The sequence below is a fragment of the Somniosus microcephalus genome, chromosome 25, assembly GCF_052327205.1.
Source record: "Somniosus microcephalus isolate GS21.2 chromosome 25, FLI_Smic_1.0, whole genome shotgun sequence".
Taxonomy (NCBI): Eukaryota; Metazoa; Chordata; class Chondrichthyes; order Squaliformes; family Somniosidae; genus Somniosus; species Somniosus microcephalus.
In genome coordinates, this window is record NC_141011.1 from 43,726,279 (window position 1) to 43,747,122 (window position 20,844).

Genomic DNA, 20,844 nt, shown 5'->3' on the forward strand with positions numbered 1-20,844 from the left:
AAATCTTCCTTCCCATATTAGCCAGGTTTATAGACCAAATGTTATAAAGCACAGTTATTACGTGAGTTTCATTATTTTGAGAAATCACACCCAGACAAAAATGAACAGTAGTGTAAAATGTCTAGATTTTCATGCCTTTCTATTACATTTTAAATTGTAAGATGTTTCAGTGTGAGGTTTGGACCTTTTTAATTCCAGTTCAGTGTCAGCTGTGGCTCAATGGTAGCACTCCCGCCTCTCAGTCAGAAGGTTTGTGGGTTCACAGTCTCACTCCAGAGACTTGAGCACATAATCTAGGCTGACACTCCAGTGCGGTACTGAGGGGGTGCAGCACTGTCCGAGGTGCCATCTTTAGGATGAAAAGTACTTCATTGGCTGTAAAGCGCTTTGGGACGTCGTGAAAGGCGCTATATACTTGCAAGTCTTTCTTTCTATGGCACTATTCAGGGACAGGCAGGGTGGTTCTCCCGGTGTCCTGGCCAACACTTAGCCATCAACCAACACCTAAATCAGATGACCTGGTCATTTATTTCATTGCTGTGTGTGAGGCCTTGCTGTGTGCAAATTGGCAGTCATGTTTCCTACATTATACCGGGGAGAACTCTCCTGCTCTTCTTCAAAAATAGTGCCATGGAATATTTTACATCCACCTGAGAGGACTGACGGGGCCTCAGTTTAAAACCCAGAAAGGGGGCATCTCCCTCAGTACTGCACTGGAGTGTCAGCCCAGGTTATGTGCTCAAATCTGAGAGAGCTTCAGGGAGAAGGAAGTTATGATGAACCTTTATAAAACACTGGTTCGGCCTCAACTGGAGTATTGTGTCCAATTCTGGGCACCGCACTTTAGGAAGGATGTGAAGCCTTAGAGAGGGTGCAGAAAAGATTTACAAGAATGGTTCCAGGGATGAGGGACTTCAGTTATGTGGATAGACTGGAGAAGGTGGGGTTGTTCTCCTTAGAGCACAGAAGGTTGAGAGATTTGATAGAGGTGTTCAAAATCATGAGGTATCTAGACAGAGAGAAACTGTTCCCATTGCGGAAGGGCCGAGAACCAGAGGACACAGGTTTAAGGTGATTGGCAGAAGAACCAAAGGTGGCATGAGGAAAACTTTTTTACGCAGCGAGTGGTTAGGATCTGGGATGCACTGCCTGAAAGGGTGGTGGAGGCAGACTCAATCGTGGTTTTCAAAAGGGACTTGGATCAGTATCTGAAGGAAAATATTTGCAGGGCTACAGGGAAAGGACGGGGGGGGGGGGGGGGGGGGAGTGGGACTAGCTGAAGTGCTCTTGCAGAGAGCCAGCATGGGCTCGATGGGCTGAATGGCCTCCTTCTGTGCTGTAACCATTCTATGAGACCACTAGGCCTAATAGATCAGATATCCTCCACCTGGCTGATTTTTCTCTTCCCTAACCTAAGACATTGAGACGAATAGTAGAACCTCTACCACAACTTTGACTGAAGTAAGCGGGCAACACAAACCAGGAACTGGGTCCTTCCTGGTCTCTGAGGCTTAGTGACACATTGGACAGAAAATTTATCAGCTGAACTATTGGCGGAGCCTTAAGGGGACTGAGTGAAATGTGTAATTAAAAAATGGGTTTGGACTTACAATTCCAAGTAGCTGAAACATGTGAAATGATGCTGTGATATTCTTGTAGCAACATTTAGCACATTTCCCCATAATATCGCAGTGTCATTTCTCGGTTTAACGGGTCCCTGTCAAATTCCTCTAGCCGCTATTTGAACGGATGGTTTAACCCATTTACTTTCACTTATTTCGGGACTCACGATTGAATTTGACTGCAGGCACAGGCGCTGCTGACAATTAAGCTTCAAAACTCTCAGAGCCTGGACATTTGATCAGCATTCACAGCTGTATAATTTTTTTTGTTTTAACAAGTACACCTCGGTCCTTCTATAAATTGCCGCAGTTCGACCGCCTGCTCGTTCTCTCTATTTAAAACTTAGTGAAACTGCATTGCAGTGATCTCTCCCAGCACACGGCACTGGCTCGAGTGCAGCTTGTGGGGTGGCTCAGGATACTGAATGATTGCAACGGACTCGTGGGTGGCTGCTTGGGTTCAAGGGCTGGGGGGAGTTTACGGTTCCTTCTCTCTCTGCTCCCATCTCTCCGATCGTCCAGTTAAGCCGGTGGTCGAGAAATTGATGAGCTCAGAACCACCAAAGGATCCGTGGAGGAATTCCTGCGTGTTGTATCCACTCCATGCTCCCGCCCCCCTTTTTTGTTGTTGCAGGAACAATCTCAGGAATGAATCCTTAGGGGAGTTTCCGTCACTAGCCTGATAAATACTTGCGGGCTGAAGTATTCTCCTTGACTCCTGTACCCCCAAAGTCCACCTTCGCTCCCTCTTACCTTTGAACCACAAGAGCCCGACTCTCCAAGACTGCTCCAAAGTTGGCCGCCGCGTCCTGCTTGCTCACATTCGGTGTCATTGCTCCCGGTTTATAGAGATCCCAACATTCAATGGCATCTGCAGCCGCGCTTTCCATTGCCCAGCTTCCGCCGATCAATATATTGTTGCTTTAAGGAGATCCCGCCCATCGATAGCAAATTGGGGGGGATTTACCCACCGGACATCCATTGAAGGAAGGAGAGATGGACGATCGGGCGAAAGTACAGATGTAAAGTAGTTTATTTCTGTTCGATCCGATTCCAGTCTGTTCTAGTCGAGTCGGTGCTTGCTGTGTGTTTCAGTAACTGCACTCGCTATCTTTTTTCGTATAGAGTCACCATAATGGGCAAGTCGGAAAGCCAGATGGACATCGTCGAGAAGTCTACAAAATCAGTCAAGAAAAGTTGGACTTTCATTGAAATTGCATTAACTGTGCTGCTCTTTCTCATGACATGCGCAGTGGTGGCGTTGGTTGTGTTGTATACAATCCAAAGAGGTAAGGAAATGACCCATTATCACCTGGTTATTGTACCGCAGGCTCTGCCCCCAAAGGTCTACCCTGGATGGTTCAGATTATCACGGTAGCCTTGTAGCTAAACCATACTTCTTTCCAAAAAAAAACGATTCTAATTCTCCAGGGTGTGGGCGTTGCTGGCATTTATTGTCCATCCCCAATTGCCCGGAGAAGGTGGTGGTAGGCCGCCTTCTTGAACCGCTGCAATTTTCTTTGTAGGGTTTGATACAACTGTGGTTTGCGGGGCCACTTCAGAGGGTAGTTAAGAGTGGAGTGTGTTGGTGTGGGGACACCAGGTCCCCAGTTTGTTTCTTGGACTATGTTTGGTGAGTTAATCCCGATTGGGTCAGCACAAGAGCTACTACAATTAGCTTCAGTGCTCCTGGGCTAGTGAGAGGAATGCCAGTCAATGACCTCGGCTGTAAATGGGGTTTGGACAGCGTTGGTCTGGACCGTGGTCTCCCTCACAGTCACGTGTGGCTCAGTGGGTAGCACTCTTGCCTCTGATTTAAAATGTGTGGGTTCAAGTCCCACTCCAGAGACTTGAGCACAAAAATCTAGACTGACACTCCCAGTGCTGTACTAAGGGAGCGCTACACTGTCGGAGGTGCCGTCTTTCGGATGCGACGTTAAACCGAGGCCCCGTCTGCCCTCTCGGGTGGATGTAAAAGATCCCGTGGCACTATTTTGAAGAAGAGCAGGAGAGTTATCCCCAGTGTCCTGGCCAATATTTATCCATCAATCAACATCACTAAAACAACAGACTATCTGTTTGTGGGAGCTTGTCGTGTGCAAATTTCTGTCAGGTTTCCTACATTACAACAGTGACTACACTTCAAAAGTACTTCATTGGTTGTAAAGTGCTTTGGGATGTCCTGAGGTCATGAGAGGCACTATATAAATGCAAGTCTTTCTTTTCTTTCTCGCATATGAAGAATGGTCACTCCAGCAAGGTAGTGCAGTACTAGAGGGTGGCTGGCACCTGTGGAACCATAACCCGTTTTGACTCATCACTGTCAAGAGAGGAAGGGGGAGAAAATGGGCAAAAACACCAGTCCTGACAATGGGCTGTTAATGTTACCCTAGAGTGGACTCCGTGACCAGTGTCTCAAGAGCTGGTTTTGGATCAAGATAAAGCACGTTTGTCTGTGTGATCAATGCAAAACTCGGGACTCTGCAGTCAGAATGGAGGTCAAACTCAAGCTAGGAGATGTTAGCCACCTGGGTTTCACACCTGCTGCAGTATAGCTGCGGTCTGGTGCAAAGTTACGGGATTCCCAGGTTTCTCCTAGCATTGAAATCTAACTGGCATTTTGAAGCCTTCGCTCCATTGTCGCTGGGCCAGAGCGCTACAGGAGAGCCAGCAGTATAACTCCGCTCTGCCTGTGCCTCAGCGCACCCTATAAAGATATAAAGCTCGGAGCCTGTTTCCTGCAGTGGAACTGGTTTCCTATTTTCAAACGATTCGGTCTCCCAGTGCCAGATGAAGCGTCCCATTCACACCTTTTCACCAGTGCTCATTAAAAATTGTTGGACTTATCATGATATTTTTTCATGAAGCAGATGTAATTAATTTTGACACTTTTACCGAAACTGTTAAATCATCTTAGTTTGAAACGGATTCTAAGTGTCAGTGGTACTGTGAGTTGTCGCGTTAGTGCAGTGTTGGGGACATTGGCCATGTTAGTGAAATCGATAGCGCAAGTCACAACGATAGTAAGGGCGTAAGTGCAAATTACAGTGCCAGTGATCACATTTGGTGACAGTGTCTATTTTAGACATAATGTAAACTATCGCACCAGTGATATTTTTAGAAAAGAGGGAGGAAAAAGCAGAAGAACGTTCCTCCTAAAGCCAGGACTGCCCGAAGTCTGCTTGGGGTTAAAATCTACCTCAGCCACTCCAAGTGATGGTGTTTGTCTCTGTGTTAAAGTATACTAACACTAGGGATGTGTGTGCTAGCGTTGGTAATGGTGTTAACGATAACAGCAATACAAGAAAGAAAGACTTGCATTTCTATAGCGCCTTTCACGACCACCAGACGTCTCAAAGCGCTTTACAGTCAATGAAGTACTTTTGGTGTGTACTCACTATTGTACTGTTACAATCACTACAGTAGCATCTGTGTTATTGGGAGCTGCAGCTGATATTGAGTTCTTCATTGCAGTTTTTTCAGCTTGTATAGCTCAATCGTAATTCAAAGTTAATTACTTCCAATTATCTTATAAATTAATCTTTTTAGCACTAAATTTCCACTTTGCTGTGTTATTGACTTGGCTTAATTCAAATGGCTGAATAGTTCAAACTTTTTAGTGCAAAATCACTTCAAATTTTATGGAGTATTTTGTTACAAGAATTATTGATGAATCTTCTATATTTGGTGTAATTGGGGCTGTAATTTCCCCCCTCTGAATTCCCCAAAGAATTTTTCCTTAATGCAACTCTTGAGGAATCGATTAGAAGGGGCACGAGATTGCTCAAGGTGACTCTCCCTCCTGAATTCCCTGTGTGGGGTGCCAAGGCAGCAGTCATGAACTCGGGGAAACTGTGGTCCAAACCTATGCCCCATGACTCCAAAGTGGTGCATACTGGTACTCGAATACACTCTGGCAGCACAATATCTGTCAGAAATGTAATTTATCCCAATTGGAAAACTATAGTTTAGTTATTATAACGTTTTCATCCCTGTAAGATTAGGCAGTGTTCACAATGAGTGTTTTAGGGACCAGTTTGGACTTTCTCCAGTAAGGAGACGTTGGCCAAGAGTTGAAGTGTTGATAAATTCAAGTTACCCAGACTGCTGACATTTATGTCTGGAAGGGGTTACACTAATCTGATATTTAAAAACCACATAAAAAGCCTTTTCAATAATAGATACCCCCACTAAAAACACAATAAATTGGTCTGATAAAATGTGCAGTAGAGCTCAAGTGACATTGTACAATAGCACATACAATTCAACTCTCACACAGGATTCCTGCAACCGAATTGTATCATTTATTCCTATTGGAGTGCTATCCCGCATGCGATGCTCTCCTGCTGGTGTGTTGTCCCGCATGCGATGCCCTCCTGCTGGTGTGTTGTCCTGCACGTGATGCCCTCCTGCTGGTGTGTTGTCCTGCATGCGATGCCCTCCTGCTGGTGTGTTGTCCCGCATGCGATGCCCTCCTGCTGGTGTGTTGTCCCGCATGCGATGCCCTCCTGCTGGTGTGTTGTCCCGCATGCGATGCCCTCCTGCTGGCGTGTTGTCCTGCATGCGATGCCCTCCTGCTGGTGTGTTGTCCTGCATGCGATGCCCTCCTGCTGGTGTGTTGTCCTGCATGCGATGCCCTCCTGCTGGTGTGTTGTCCCGCATGCGATGCCCTCCTGCTGGTGTGTTGCCCCGCATGCGATGCCCTCCTGCTGGTGTGTTGTCCCACATGCGATGCCCTCCTGCTGGTGTGTTGTCCAGCATGCGATGCACTCCTGCTGGTGTGTTGTCCTGCATGCGATGCACTCCTGCTGGTGTGTTGTCCCATATGCGATGCCTTCCTGCTGGTGTGTTGTCCCACATGTGATGCCCTCCTGCTGGTGTGTTGTCCCGCATGCGATGCCCTCCTGCTGGTGTGTTGTCCTGCATGCGATGCCCTCCTGCTGGTGTGTTGTCCCACATGCGATGCCCTCCTGCTGGTGTGTTGTCCCGCATGCGATGCACTCCTGCTGGTGTGTTGTCCCGCATGCGATGCCCTCCTGCTGGTGTGTTGTCCCCCATGTGATGCCCTCCTGCTGGTGTGTTGTCCCACATGTGATGCCCTCCTGCTGGTGTGTTGTCTCGCATGCGATGCCCTCCTGCTGGTGTGTTGTCCTGCATGCGATGCCCTCCTGCTGGTGTGTTGTCCCGCATGCGATGCACTCCTGCTGGAGTGTTGTCCCATATGCGATGCCTTCCTGCTGGTGTGTTGGCCCACATGCGATGCCCTCCTGCTGGTGTGTTGTCCCGCATGTGATGCACTCCTGCTGGTGTGTTGTCCCACATGCGATGCACTCCTGGTGTGTTGTCCCGCATGCGATGCCCTCCTGCTGGTGTGCTGTCCCACATGCAATGCCCTCCTGCTGGTGTGTTGTCCCGCATGCGATGCCCTCCTGCTGGTGTGTTGTCCCGCATGCGATGCCCTCCTGGTATGTTGTCCTGCATGCGATGCCCTCCTGCTGGTGTGTTGTCCTGCATGCGTTGCCCTCCTGCTGGTGTGTTGTCCTGCATGCGATGCCCTCCTGCTGGTGTGTTGTCCTGCATGTGATGCACTCCTGCTGGTGTGTTGTCCTGCATGCGATGCCCTCCTGCTGGTGTGTTGTCCCGCATGTGATGCACTCCTGCTGGTGTGTTGTCCCACATGCGATGCACTGCTGCTGGTGTGTTGTCCCGCATGCGAGGCACTCCTGCTGGTGTGTTGTCCTGCATGCGTTCACTGCAACTCTGAGGTGAAACTCTATGAATGGAACTGGACACCCCAGCATTTTGCACAACCTCAAGCTTTTACAATCTATTTTACAATGTAGTATAACTGCTTGTTCCACAAGAATTGAGCTTTATAGCATGTATGACTTTATATAACAACATCATTTGTATTTGGCAGACGAGGCTGGGGTCATCCACGTATTGTATTGTTTCTTTCCATTTATGTTTCAAGTACAAAATATCCCGTACCCAATCATAAAGATGAAGCACTTTTAGGATGTGAGTGGAGCACAAGCACTGTGCTGCCATTAATCATATGTAGTTTTACTGCAGAACTGGCAATCTAACAGAAAGGAGTGCAACAGATAGAGAGCGAACTCTGTTTTCAGTGGGCAGTTCCAGAAACCCAACACACTGTCTCAGGGAAATGTTACCTTTGCAGAAGAGTGACCGACAGCCCTTTTCTTTCTGCTGGTCTGCTGGGGTTTTCCACACACAGCGCCATGATATTTAAAGGATTAAAATGTCTTAGAGTAAACCTCTTTTCACTGTTTCGTTTTATTTCCTACTCTTAAGCAAAGCATTCTTCATGTGGGCCACAGGGAAAATTAATTCGTGTTTATTATACTGCAAATTACAAGGATAAATAACCTGCTTTTAAATAGTAATTCCTGGTCCCTGCATTCTCTGAGGCCAACTGTTGCCAAAATAAATTCAGAAGATAGACAGATGTTTCATAATGTATGAAATTCCTTCCAACAGAGCAACAGCACTCTGGGGAGGGGGTCCCCAAACATCTGGTTGGCATTTCCAGTCAGCAAAATGGATCTCCAATATTTATGGCTTGCAAACACTTTGCAAGTCTTCCTTTCAGAACTAGCAAGGCAGAATGATTATCCCTTTAAATGCATTGTATGTTCCCAAGCTCTGGAGTATGGCATATCATTAATTCCTTTGCAAGCATCTTTCATAAAGGGAAATGATTTTTCTCCAGAACTGTTTCTGATGATATTTTTTTCACTAGGTAAATGTGTCGATGCTCTGTCATACGGACCTGGATGATGCCAAGTTTGATTTCTTATCGGTGTCAATTTGGCAGATTACAGCCAGGTTGAAAGTGGAGTTTCTGCAGTTGGAATAGAGGGTGTCCTGGCTGAGAATGGGACAGAGGTCGATATGTTTTTGTTTGTTAGGTAAGGGTATCAAGGGATATGGATCAAAGGCGGGTAAATGGGGTTGAGGTACAGATCAGCCATGGTCTAATTGAATAGCGGAACAGGCTCGAGGGGCTGAATGTGCCCTATTCATTTTCCTACGTCCCCATGTCAACTGGGATTCCTGCTGAAAAGTGCATGTATGTGGACATTGGGTGAGGATGGAGTTGGCCCCCAATATTCAAATGTGCTGCCATTGTTGGTTGTCCAAATTCATAAGAACATGAGAAATAGGAGCAGGAGTAGGCCATTCAGCCCCTCGAGCCTGCTCTGCCATTCAATAAGATCATGGCTGATCTAATCTTGGCCTCACCTCCACTTTCCCGCCCGCTCCCCATGACCCTTGACTACCCTGTAGCTCAAATATCTGTCTATCTTCGCCTTGAATATATTCAATGACTCCGCCTCCACAGTTCACTGGGGTAGAGAATTCCAAAGATTCACGACCCTCTGAGCAAAGAAATTCCTCCTCATCTCCGTTTTAAATGGGCGACCCCTTATTCTGAAACTGTGCCCCCTAGTTCTAGATTCCCCCACTAGGGAAACATCCTCTCTGCATCTACCCTGTCCAGCCTCCTCAGAATCTTATGTTTCAATAAGATCACCTCTCAGTCTTCTAAACTCCAATGAGTTTAGGTCCAACCTGCTCAACCTTTTGTCATAAGACAACCCCTTCATCTCAGGAATCAACCTAGTGAACCTTCTCTGAACTGCCTCCAATGCAAGATATCCCTCCTTAAATAAGGAGACCAAAATTGTACGCAGTACTCCAGATGTGGTCTCATCAATGCCCTGTACAGTTGTAGCAAGACTTCCCTACTTTTATACTCCATCCCCTTGCAATAAGAGCCAACATTCCATTTGCCTTCCTAATTACTTGCTGTACCTGCATGCTAACTTTTTGTGTTTCATGTACGAGGACCCCCAGATCCTTCTGTACCGCAGCATTCTGTAGTCTCTCTCCATTTCAATAATAATTTGCATTTTTATTCTTCCTACCAAAGTGGATAACCTCATATTTTCCCACATTATACTCCATCTGCCAAATTTTTGCCCACTCACTTAATCTATCTATATCCCTTTGCAGACGCTTTGGGCTGGATTTTGCCAGCCGAGATAAGTTGGGGGCGGGACTGTTGCCTTCCAGGTTCTAGTCCCGCCCCCAGTGACGTCTGATGCATCCACGCTATTTTCTCTTGATTGGCCTTGTTAAGCCCGCCCCCTGTAGGCTTACCGGCCAATTAAGGGAAAGCCGGTGACAGATGACATCAGCGTATGACGCTTCATCTGTCAAATTTTTTGACAGATGAATTGTCAGCATTTGACAACTTTGAGAAGCTGTCAAACACTGACAATCTCTGCTCTAAGGTGAGCCCTTGCACAAAGGCTTACCAAGACCTCTCCTCGGCAGAAAGCAGATGGCTGCTGAATCTGAAAATGCAGCAGCCATTCTGTCATCTCTGCCGTTGAGATGAGGCACCTCTGGATCCTCAATGGTTGAAGCCTGCAGAAAGAAGCAAAGGTAAGGAAACTTTTTCCAAAATTTAACGCTCACCTCTCATACTTACCAGTCCACACTTGCACCCATCACTCACCTCTACAGCTGACATATCGACCCCTCTCATCCCCGCAGACCCACTGCTCACCTCGCTGACCTTGGCGAGGTTCGCAGCTGTCGGGAAGCCCGCAATTGCAGGCATAAAATGGGGAAAAGCCTCAAAACTGCCTGTTAACAGGCAGTTAATTGGCACTAATCCCCTTCCCGCCTCGAGGAGACAGGTCCCTGCGCAACTCGGGGACCCGCCTCCTGGGAAGATGGCACGGAGGCGGGTTGGGATCGGGGTTGGTACCCGCTCCCAGTTTCTGCCATTTTTCCAGCAGTCCCGCCTCCAAACCCGCCTCCAAACCCGCCTCCTCAGGGCTGGGAAAATCCAGACCTTTGTGTCCTCCTCACAACTTGCTTTCCCACCTATCTTTGTATCGTCAGCAAATTTGGCTACAGTACACTCGGTCCCTTCATCCAAGTCATTAATATAGTCACAGATGAAGAATGGCTACTTGAGCAAGTCGGGGGCGGGCAGCGTTTACAAATGTTTCAAATGTGATAATTGTTCCTGATCACTGGTGACAGCCACAGCATCTTTTTTTGAGCAACAGAAGCGTCTTTTGTTTTTTCTCCTGAGTATATATTTGTGAAATTTGGATCACTTCCATTTTCTGTTAAATGCAATGAGAAACCACATCTTACGCAGTCAGCATTTCAGACTCAGTGCCCTCTTGTCCGTGTTTGCGATTTAAAACCAGCATGCGCATCCCCACCTGATGGTTCCAGTTCTCGGAGATTAAAACTCTGCTGCAGGCAGGAACTTCTGACCTCTCAAATCTATTGCAAGTGTGACTTGGGAAGTAGGGGGAAGAATAAGTGCTAGTGTGAACTGGGGGAGGAGGAGCCGGGGGCGGGAGGGTGGTGGGGAAGAGGGCCAGTATGAAGGGGGAGGGGGGGATGGATTGAAGAGTGCCAATATGAACTGGGGGAAGGGGAGAAGAGTGCCTCAGTGAACTGGGGTGAGTGGGGAAATAGATTGTTTCCACATCACCGTGACAACCATATAAACAATTTAATAATCAGGAGTACAAATACATATCCACGCAATTTCCGTGCAAGAAATAAGGGAACATCCCTGCAACTTTTGCTGCGATCTTCCACGATACAAGTGATGGAATGTTGGGTACATCTGTGACATAAGTTGTGACGAGCCCATGCCCCACTGCACTTTCATTGTTAGTGTTTTTGAGTTGTCAGATTTTTTTTAAGTTATTAAGTCAGTTTTATTCATTTTCCAAGTTGTTGTTGATGGGTTAAGTATTTATTTGCATAGATTTAGAAAATCTTTCTTTGTATTTTCTTTTGAGTCAGTTTGATGCATTTCCTTTGGACTGAGATATTGACCCGGAATTTGCAGTTGCAATAACAGTGAGGCTGTCCATGCTCACTGTAATTACTGTGTAAAACTGACAGCAACTTCTGGTGTCCGCACATGCGCAGTTAAAAACAGAAATCCGGAAGTTGTTGTCAGTGATACCCTGCTCCTGCACAGGTTGCGCTGTTGCAGTCTTCGCAGATGGAACCATTTAGAAATCACTGATTTGTTGTGATCTTCAACTATTTACACATTAAGCCTTGTTCAATCAGGAGTAACTGAATTTTTAGTGGCGTACTAAGTCATAATTACTAGTGAACAACCTCTCTGGCCCTGGAAAAATGAATTTTATAAGTGTGGAGTCTCATTCCCTCAGAAGAACATTTAAAAATTGCAGATTTTTAAGATTTTGTTCTGATATTTATGATTCTCCCTTAACCCCATGCCTATGTTCCCATCTTTGTTTCGCTTTTTGTACAATGATTTAAATGTGATTTTATATTCCCTGCTTTTTACATCCTGCTTTGCTGTCTGTGAGAATTCTTCAATCTGATTGGCTGATCAGCCTGCCTGCTGCCAGCCCTGTTGCTGGACATCACAGATTCCCTCTAGAAGGTGACAAATTGAAACTAACGCCAGAAAAGAGGAAATCTACGCTCTGGAGCCCGCTAAATCTTTGTGGGCAACTTTTTTCAAGGTCAACAGTGAGCGCCATTCCTTCGCCGCTGACCACAAAATTCAGGCCAGTGTGTAAAATAGAAGGAAAATTATAATTTGGAGTACTCTTATAACACTTCTTAAATATGGAGAGACCCTCAAGTGAGTTAATAGGTGATATTTTAACTGAACTACAGCCACTTGTGACAGTTGTTTTAATATACTAATGGACTTTCCATGGCATTGCTCAATGTAAATCAGAGGAGCATTTTACCATGAAGCACACCATGTATTATACTGCTGCTAAAATACTGCTGTGTAATGTGGGATGCCCCTTTAAGGCCACAATGTGTAATTACTGTGCATTCCTAGGTCAACTAGAGATTAATTGTTCTTAGTGGGATTGGTGGTGGGTCGGGTGGGAAAGTTTTTTTTTCACAGTGGGTCAGGACCCCACTGTCAACCCGCCGCCACACACCTTTCCCAATGTTGGGTCTGTAAGCACTGAGCAGACCTGACATGCAGCAGTGGGGGACCCAATTAATCTCATTATTGCCTTGTTGACAGATCATTAACGGGCTTTTTTAACTTACCTTTTCACTTTACCTTCATGGCCATGGGAACCACGCTGTTCGGGGAACACGGCCGTCAACCTGATGCGGGAGTTCAGTGGCCATTGCTCCAGCTGATTCCTTGACAGCTTCAAATGTACAGTAAACGCTCCCACCTGACAGATCTTCACTTTCCTCAGCCACAAGCTGTTTCTCAGTCCATTTCCAGCACAGATTCAGCAGGCTTTCCACTTTCGACTCTCCATCCACTTTCCGCTCTCCCTGCCTGCTCTGCCTCCCTCCATAAGCATATGGAGGGAGTCGTGGGAGAACCTGGGTGCAGCCCTGCACCTCTGTGCAGTGAGTGTCAGTGTTTACAGCACCTCAATGCTGTAGAACACTGACAGCACAAATGTCAAAATAAAGTTGGACTTGGTCCCTTTAAGGAAACAGGCTGATGACGTGTCATGAATGACATCATCAGACCCGCTTCCTCTAATTGGCCCAGGAAACGTGCTGGGTGGGCTTAACAAGCCCCGTCAGGGGAAAATCATTTCACAGAGCAGGATGGAGCCAGCAGCAGGGTCGGGACTTGCCCGCCCCGGACCCACCGAGGTGAGCAAAATCGCAGCCTTGGAGTCAATTAGAAGGTATTTTGTGTTGGTGGGTAAGTTTCTGTGTAAATTGGAAATGACTGGTTACCTTTTTTTTTTGAAATTTGAATTTGAAATTTGAATGCATGACAGTGTGACAGCTGAAGTGTGACAGCCGCATCACTAAACATTTCTAATATTATAGTGATCTCCTTTGGAATGTTTTGCTATATTAAAGGCGCTATATAAATGCAAGTTTTTGAGCTGCCTCAGACAACAGTCCAGAATAGGCAGACATGCAAAGCTATCTATGGCTTGTGTGTCCTCGAATCCAATATTAAATAAATACGAATGATTATCCAGGCGTCAAGCATAAGTACTTGCCCAATTAAATAAAAATTGCCATTTTGACAAGATCACTCCCCAAGATGCCCATCTCCCAATCGTTTTTACCTGAGTTTGAGACCAAGGAGAGAATTTGTTTGTTGGAGGGTCAGTGAGTGGTTGAGAGAATTACATGTGCGAGCAAGCGGGTTGAATGAATACCTGCTTGAGCGTGTGAGAATGCGAAAATGTGCGTGAGAGTGAGCACATCAGTGAAAGAGCAAGTTCTTGACTGCTTGACTGAGAGGCTGAGGAAAGTGTGTATAGGAGTAGGTGAGTGAGTGCAAAGCTGAGTAGTCGGGAGTGCAAGCAGAGGGGTGAGCGAGTGAGAAGGTAAGTGGTGGCGAGTGCAAGCAGAGGGGTGAGCGAGTGAGAAGGTAAGTGGTGGCGAGTGCAAGCAGAGGGGTGAGCGAGTGAGAAGGTAAGTGGTGGCGAGTGCAAGCAGAGGGGTGAGCGAGTGAGAAGTGGTGGCGAGTGCAAGCAGAGGGGTGAGCGAGTGAGAAGGTAAGTGGTGGCGAGTGCAAGCAGAGGGGTGAGCGAGTACAGCAGAGAGCTGGGTAAAGTTAATACATCGGTACTCATGGAAAAGGTAAGCTAATGAACCCTGTCCACACTTTGCTACCACATAAGGGCAATCTCCCTTTGTTCTAACAGATAAAACAGTAAAGCTAATTAATGTGCATAGTTTAATTGCCAAACACTGACTACGGATGAGAAGTCAACACTTCTATACTCTGCACCGTGCAGTTTTCAGTGACATTGAGTGCAGAAGGCATTATTCAAAATCTTGCAGCAATAAGTTAAACTAAATGAACTGGCAAGATAGAGGCCACTATTTCTGCTGACGGGAACTCAGTTCGACAGTTGTAAATTGAATGCCACTATTGATGTGGTGTGTGTGATCGCGATGACTAATGAACTTACTCCCCATAGGATCCTGTTACCAATTTTTCAGGGCCAGACACATTTGACACGGTAGTTGGAAGATTTTCGGACCTACTTTATTCAGTTGTGGTCCATTATTTGGCTTCTTGTTGGCTGACACTCCAGTGCAGTGCTGAGGGAGTGCTGCATTGTCTGAGGTGCTCTCTCAGGTGGATGTAAAAGATCCCATGGCACTATTTCGAAGAAGAGCAGGGGAGTTATCCCCGGTGTCCTGGCCAATATTTATCCCTTAACCAACATAACAAAAAAGAACAGATGATCTGGTCATTATCACATTGCTGTTTGTGGGACCTTGCTGTGCACAAATTGGCTGCCGTGTTTCCCACATTACAACAGTGACTCCACTTTAGAAGTACTTCATTGACTGTAAAGCGCTTTGTGATGTCCGGTGGTCGTGAAAGGCGCTATAGAAATGCAAGTCTTTTTTATAGGGCGGACTTGAAAGATGACCATTAAAACTTCAACAGTTGGACTTTATATAAAAGTGTCAAACACTAAGATATAAAGGAGCAGATTTTCAACTTTAACCCAGGATATCAATGGAAATGCAAATCTTGTGGTTTCTATTATGGGCGGCTGATCCACAACACCACTTTTATAACCGATAGCAAGTTGAAAATCTACCCCAACAATGTCTATGGAAATGAGTTGCATCACTGGTTATCCTATTGACTTGCTCTGTGTCCTATGGTCAATGAAGTCTTTCTGCTTTATGATTTTGGTACACATGACTGACTCCTGGCCAAATTCTTCCCACTTTGTGAGCTACTCAGAGGGCTTCCTACATGGCTGTCCAATCTGTGTTCCTAGGGACACGTACCATGCCTGAACTCGGACAATCCAGCCATTTTGCTTCTGAGTCATGAGGTTGTGGGTTCAAGTCCCACTCCAGAGTTTGAGTACAAAATCTTTCTTCATCAAAGCCCATGGAATTCAGTCCTATTTGCTCTTTGCTGGTTTGTCTTATTTGAATTTCTTGGCCCTGGGAGTGTTAGACAGCGCAGTTTACAGTTGTGTTGCTTCATCGATGGAGAAATCCTCAGTTGGAACACCCACAGCAGTAACTTGAGATGTGTACAAATTAATGGGAGCACGGATTTCAACTTTCCACGTGGCCCACGAGACTGCATGCTACATACATGCACGCCCCTGGCTTGCAGACTAATGGCACTCATGGCAACTTCAACCCCTGATTTGGCTAAACATTGATCCAAAGATGTTTTTTTTCAGCCAATCAGGCCTTTCAGGCAAAAATCTCAAGAGTGACATGAACAGGTCAACCTTTGACCCGTCCTCTCACTTACAAATGGTAAAAGGCTGCTGACCAATGAGGATCCTCATTGACAGCTCCCAGGAGAACATGCCCAGATAATTCATCTCATTCGCTATTTAGGCTTCTGAAGGAGGCACTGTAGCTGGATTTGGTGAATGCTTCATTATAAGTAACATATTATATCAGACTGTGGGTTTGTCCACTCACCCCAGCTTGAGGCGAATCCAACCCTCCACACGATATCTCAGTATATTGAGCTACTAAATAACGCATATAATGCCATCTGCGAGGAAGCCACACATTGCTCTGTCTCTCTCTCTCTTGAGCTTCTTATTACTAACAGACAAAATTGCAAAGTAATTAGTATTCATACATACTACATGAAATACTGGGATTAAACAGATGCTCCGGGCCCCTGAACTGTTCGTTTGAAAGTGATTTCATTTGGATATCTATTTCACTTGCTTTGTGGAGATAATCTGATGAAGCAGTGGTAATGTATTCAGACCGTGGGATAGTTGGATGCATCCAAGGGCAAGATTTTAATTAATATTTGTCAACTTATCTTGCTTGTGAAAATACTTTAAATACATAAAACTCCGATACTTGATGGCGCTATTGATAGCAGCTTCCCTCACTGTACGCCTGTACTGATGATTGGGAGGAAGCTGGCAGGGCTTCCAATAAGATTTATCCGTTACAAAAGCAAAATACAGCAGATGCTGGAAATCTGAAATAAAAACAGAAAATGCTGGAAATGCTCAGCAGGTCAGGCAGCATCTGCGGAGAGAGAACAGAGTTAATGTTTCAGGTCAATGACCCTTTGTCAGAACGAAGATTTATCCATTTTTTTTGTGGATAGGGCACACCTGGGCAATCTTCCAGATTCTTGAGTAGATGCCAGTGTCCTAGCTGTACTGGGACAGTTTGGCTAGGGCAATGTCTAGCTCTGGTGTACAGGTCTTCAGCACTACAGCCAGAATGTTGTTAGGGCCCATAGTCTTTGCTTTGTTCAATGCACGGAGCCATATGGAGTGGGCCAAAATTGGCTGAACGCTATGATAGTGGAGGCCGATAGGATTATCCTCTTGTCACTTTTGTCTGCAGGCACTTGCAAACACTTCAGCCTTGTCTCTTGCACCAATGTCCGAGGCTCCACTATGGTTGAGGATGGAGGTTTAACATTTCACTCAATGAGCAGCTCCTCTAATAATGCAGCATTCTCTCACTACTGCACTGAAATGCCAATCTAAATTATGTCTTCAGGTCTCAGGAGGACCTGAGCCCACAATCTTGTAACTCACTTGCTACCAACTAAGCCAAACTGACACTCAAGATGTAAGCGCCTAAACAAAATCAGCTTGGTTCTAAGAAAGCATAACTGATACATTGGAGATCCCAAGACCATGAAGTGTGGGGAAAAAAGTTTCACACTTCATTAATTTTGTTGATGTAGACTATATGAGTAATGACACATTTGGAATTTTTCTCTTTTTTTGTTTGCTTAGCATAACATCATGGCATTTGTAAAAACAATTTCATTAATCATATCTAATACTCTAGTTTTCACTTGTGACAGTTTTATTACCTTTGCATCAAGTTATATAATGGATTAATTTGGCCTCATTTCTCTTGAGCACTTGCAATGCACTTTTACCATGTCTGCGGATAATGCTTTAGATAATTATTGCTTTCTACAAACAATTTAATCTCCAACAATCAAACAATGGAAGATGTACTCTAGATTTTGATTGCAAGACCATTCCAGTTGCACTTAACATCTGGATCAAAACGTATGCTCATAGAGTGGTGACTGTAAATCTCTAGGCTGAAGGCAGACTCTGACCGCTGAAGCGTTGCTTGTTGAAGCCATGTTGAAAAGTTCAGTATCTTGACTCGACGCATTCAACTTGCCCTTTGTGCATAATCTAAGCTGACACATTAGTGCAGTATTAAGAAAGTGCTGCATTGTCAGAGGTGCCGTCCTTCAGATCATACATTAAATCAAGATCCAATCAGTCTGTTCCAGTGGTTCAGGTGGATGTAAAAGATCCCATGGCACTATTCGAAGAAGAGTAGGGGCTTCTCCTGGTGGTCTGGCCAATATTCAACCAACTCAATTGAAAAATGGGCTAACTGGCCATTCACCTCACTTGCTGGATGTGGGATCTTGCTATGTGAAATTGGTTGCTACATTTATCTGCATAACAAGCAGGACTACACTTCAAAAAGTAATTTGGACGTGAAGGCCTTTGGGATGTTTCTCAGAGTTGAGAAGGTGTTGTATCAATTTTTCTTCCTTCCTCTCAAATTCTAGAAACATTTTGAACTAAATATTGATTTATATGCAATTCTGCAGGCTGTTTCTAAACCCAACAAAAAAAAACTTTGCCAATTACCAGTGTGGTTAAGCGAGTCATTTCAGGAGGCCATTTTGTGAACATTTATCATTTGCTTAATCTGTCTTGGTGCACAACTTAAATTCAGTTTAGAAAACAAAGTACGTTCACCCTTTCCCATGAGTCTATAGTATATATAAGCATTAGGTAAACAATTTTTAATGAAATGGATGGTTCTGAGGGATTTTTTTGTTTGTACTGAAAAACCTAGTTGAGGGGTCAGGGCTCATAAATGCAGGACAACACCAAGGTTGAAAAGAATAGGAAAGATTGTGGGATAAATGTGATGCCAAGGGGGGTAAGATTAACCTAAGCTGCCTGGTGGTAAACTGCCGCGATCAGATTGACATCAATAGAAAGTACAATTGGGCGTGGTGTAAAACAGACGGCCAATTGTGTCAGTTTCCCATCAGGCGGATTAGGTTAAAATGACCTCCCAAGGGGAAGCCTGGTGGATTATAGGAAGGAGGAAAAGCTGCGGAAGGTAAGAAGTTCCCCAGCTTTGAATTCCTGGAAAGAATGTGCTGGACCAGGGGTTGATGCAATGATTCTTGATTTAAGCACAGTGATGGATGGATGGAGGGAAAGCACGTAGGATGGTGCATTTGGAGCTTAGGAGGAACAACAGAGGGAAGTTAAGAGAAGCAATGACTAGAGTAGTATTGATAAAATAGAGGGAGTGAAAGTACTTGCACATTTCACATCCTTGGGACATCCCAAAGCGCTTCACAGCCAATGAAGTACTTCTGAAGTGTAGTCACTGTTGCAATGTAGGCAAACATAGCACACAGCAAGGCCCCACAAATAGCAATGAGATAAATGACCAGATGATCTGTTTTAGTGATGCTGGGTGAGAGATAAATGTTGGCTCAGGACACCAGGGAGAGCTCCCATGTACTTTTTCAAAGGGTCTGTTTTCTCAGCGAGGACAGATAAAGGTACTGGTGGGGGGGGGGGGGGGTGAAGAATCATTCACTGTGGCTTGCTTGAAGCCTTTTGCCTCTCATTGGTGAAGTAAAAGTAGATGGATGCCACTGTTTTCTGACTGAAATCTTATTCTCTTCTTTGTCCTCAGACAAACAGTTCTCCAGCAGCTCGGACAAAGTGTGTATGACCACAGGTTGTGTGGCTGCGGGTGAGTGAGGTTCAGAGCCTTCCATTAAATGAAAGAGTATGAGTAATAAGTCTCATCATTTGCACTTGAACTGTAAATCCTATTAAAAATTCTATGTACTGGCAATACCTTATGGAAATAATGTAGTCCATAATTATCCTACAATCATTCATTTTAATGGCAAGGTAGATATAAATGTAAAGCACAAATTGTGCCTCTATACCCACATCTCCTTTTTCATGAAGATTAGTCAATAGAGGAAAATATGCCCTTAAATGATTAGTAATTCCTAAGTACAACCATCACCTCATAGAATCATACAGCACTGAAGGGGCCCATTCAGTCTATCGTGCCTGTGCCAGCTCTTTGAAAGAGCTCTCCATTTAGTGCCACTCCCCTGCTCTTTCCCCATAGCTCTGCAAATGTTTCCTTTTTAAGTATTTATCCAATTCCCTTTTGAAAGTTACTATTGAATCTGCTTCCACCGCCCTTGCAGACAGTGAATTCCAGATCATAACAACTCACTGTGTAATTTCTTTTTCCCTCATCTCTCTTATGGTTCTTTTCCCAATTATCTTAAATCTGTGTCCTCTGGTTACTGACCCTTCTGCCAGGGGAAACTGTTTTTTCTTCTGTACTCTATTAGAACCCTTCATAATTTTGAACACCTCTCTTAAATCTCCCCTTAACCTTCTCTGCTCTAAGGAGAACAATCCCAGCTTCTCTAGTCTCTCCACCTCTGGCTAGAAGTACACTGGCTATTGACGCCTTCTGTGGCAGAGAGACGATCAATGCCATGTGGCACGGCACATTGGAGCCTGACCTGCTGAATTTCTGACCTCGTGGCAGCATGGCATCCACCGCTGCCTATGGCATCAAGCTGATGCGCGAAGTGAACCAGATCGGGTTTGATACTCCTTATGATTGAATAACCCGCTAACATTGTCTAGATTAGTTTATGAGGAGCAGAGGAGAGGCTGCCAATGTGGAACTGTACCTGGTGATGATGTGCTATTTTTCAGGTGAGAAGGGGAGATAATTGGAAGGAAAAGAAATAAAGTAACACTGACTATCATTTTGAAATGGTTAAAATGATCATCGAATATTACATTAGCATAACATCAGGATACGTGGCATGCGTATAAACTTTCTTCTTTATTTGGTTTAACTGACATCTTGGAGTTGCTTACATTTGCAAGAGCACAAAATTAGTTCAGTTGAAGAAGATCCTTCAGCCCATTTGATCTCCTCCTTCCAAGATACTAACCCCCGCAGTTGAACAGCTCACTGACGCTCTCTGTCTAGGCTCAAACGGGAAGAATGGGCACATGGGCCAGATGGCAGAAAGTTACCAGTTTCTATGAAGCTGCACTCCCGCATAAATCTGCCTTTTCAGAGCGAAGGGGAGATAAAAATGAAAAATTGGTGA

The 20,844-nt window shown here is 45.2% G+C and overlaps 1 protein-coding gene across 1 annotated transcript in view; it reads left to right on the top strand.

Moving 5' to 3' along the window:
* The first annotated feature begins 2,039 nt into the window (after nucleotides 1-2,039).
* Nucleotides 2,040-20,844, top strand: part of mmel1 (membrane metalloendopeptidase like 1) — a 59,611-nt gene continuing 40,806 nt past the window's right edge. The window contains exons 1-3 of the mRNA XM_085967286.1: nucleotides 2,040-2,644; nucleotides 2,748-2,911; nucleotides 19,377-19,436. Of these exons, the coding sequence (XP_085823412.1) occupies nucleotides 2,619-2,644; nucleotides 2,748-2,911; nucleotides 19,377-19,436 (250 nt within the window). The 5' untranslated portion in view covers nucleotides 2,040-2,618. The remainder of the gene's footprint in view (nucleotides 2,645-2,747; nucleotides 2,912-19,376; nucleotides 19,437-20,844) is intronic.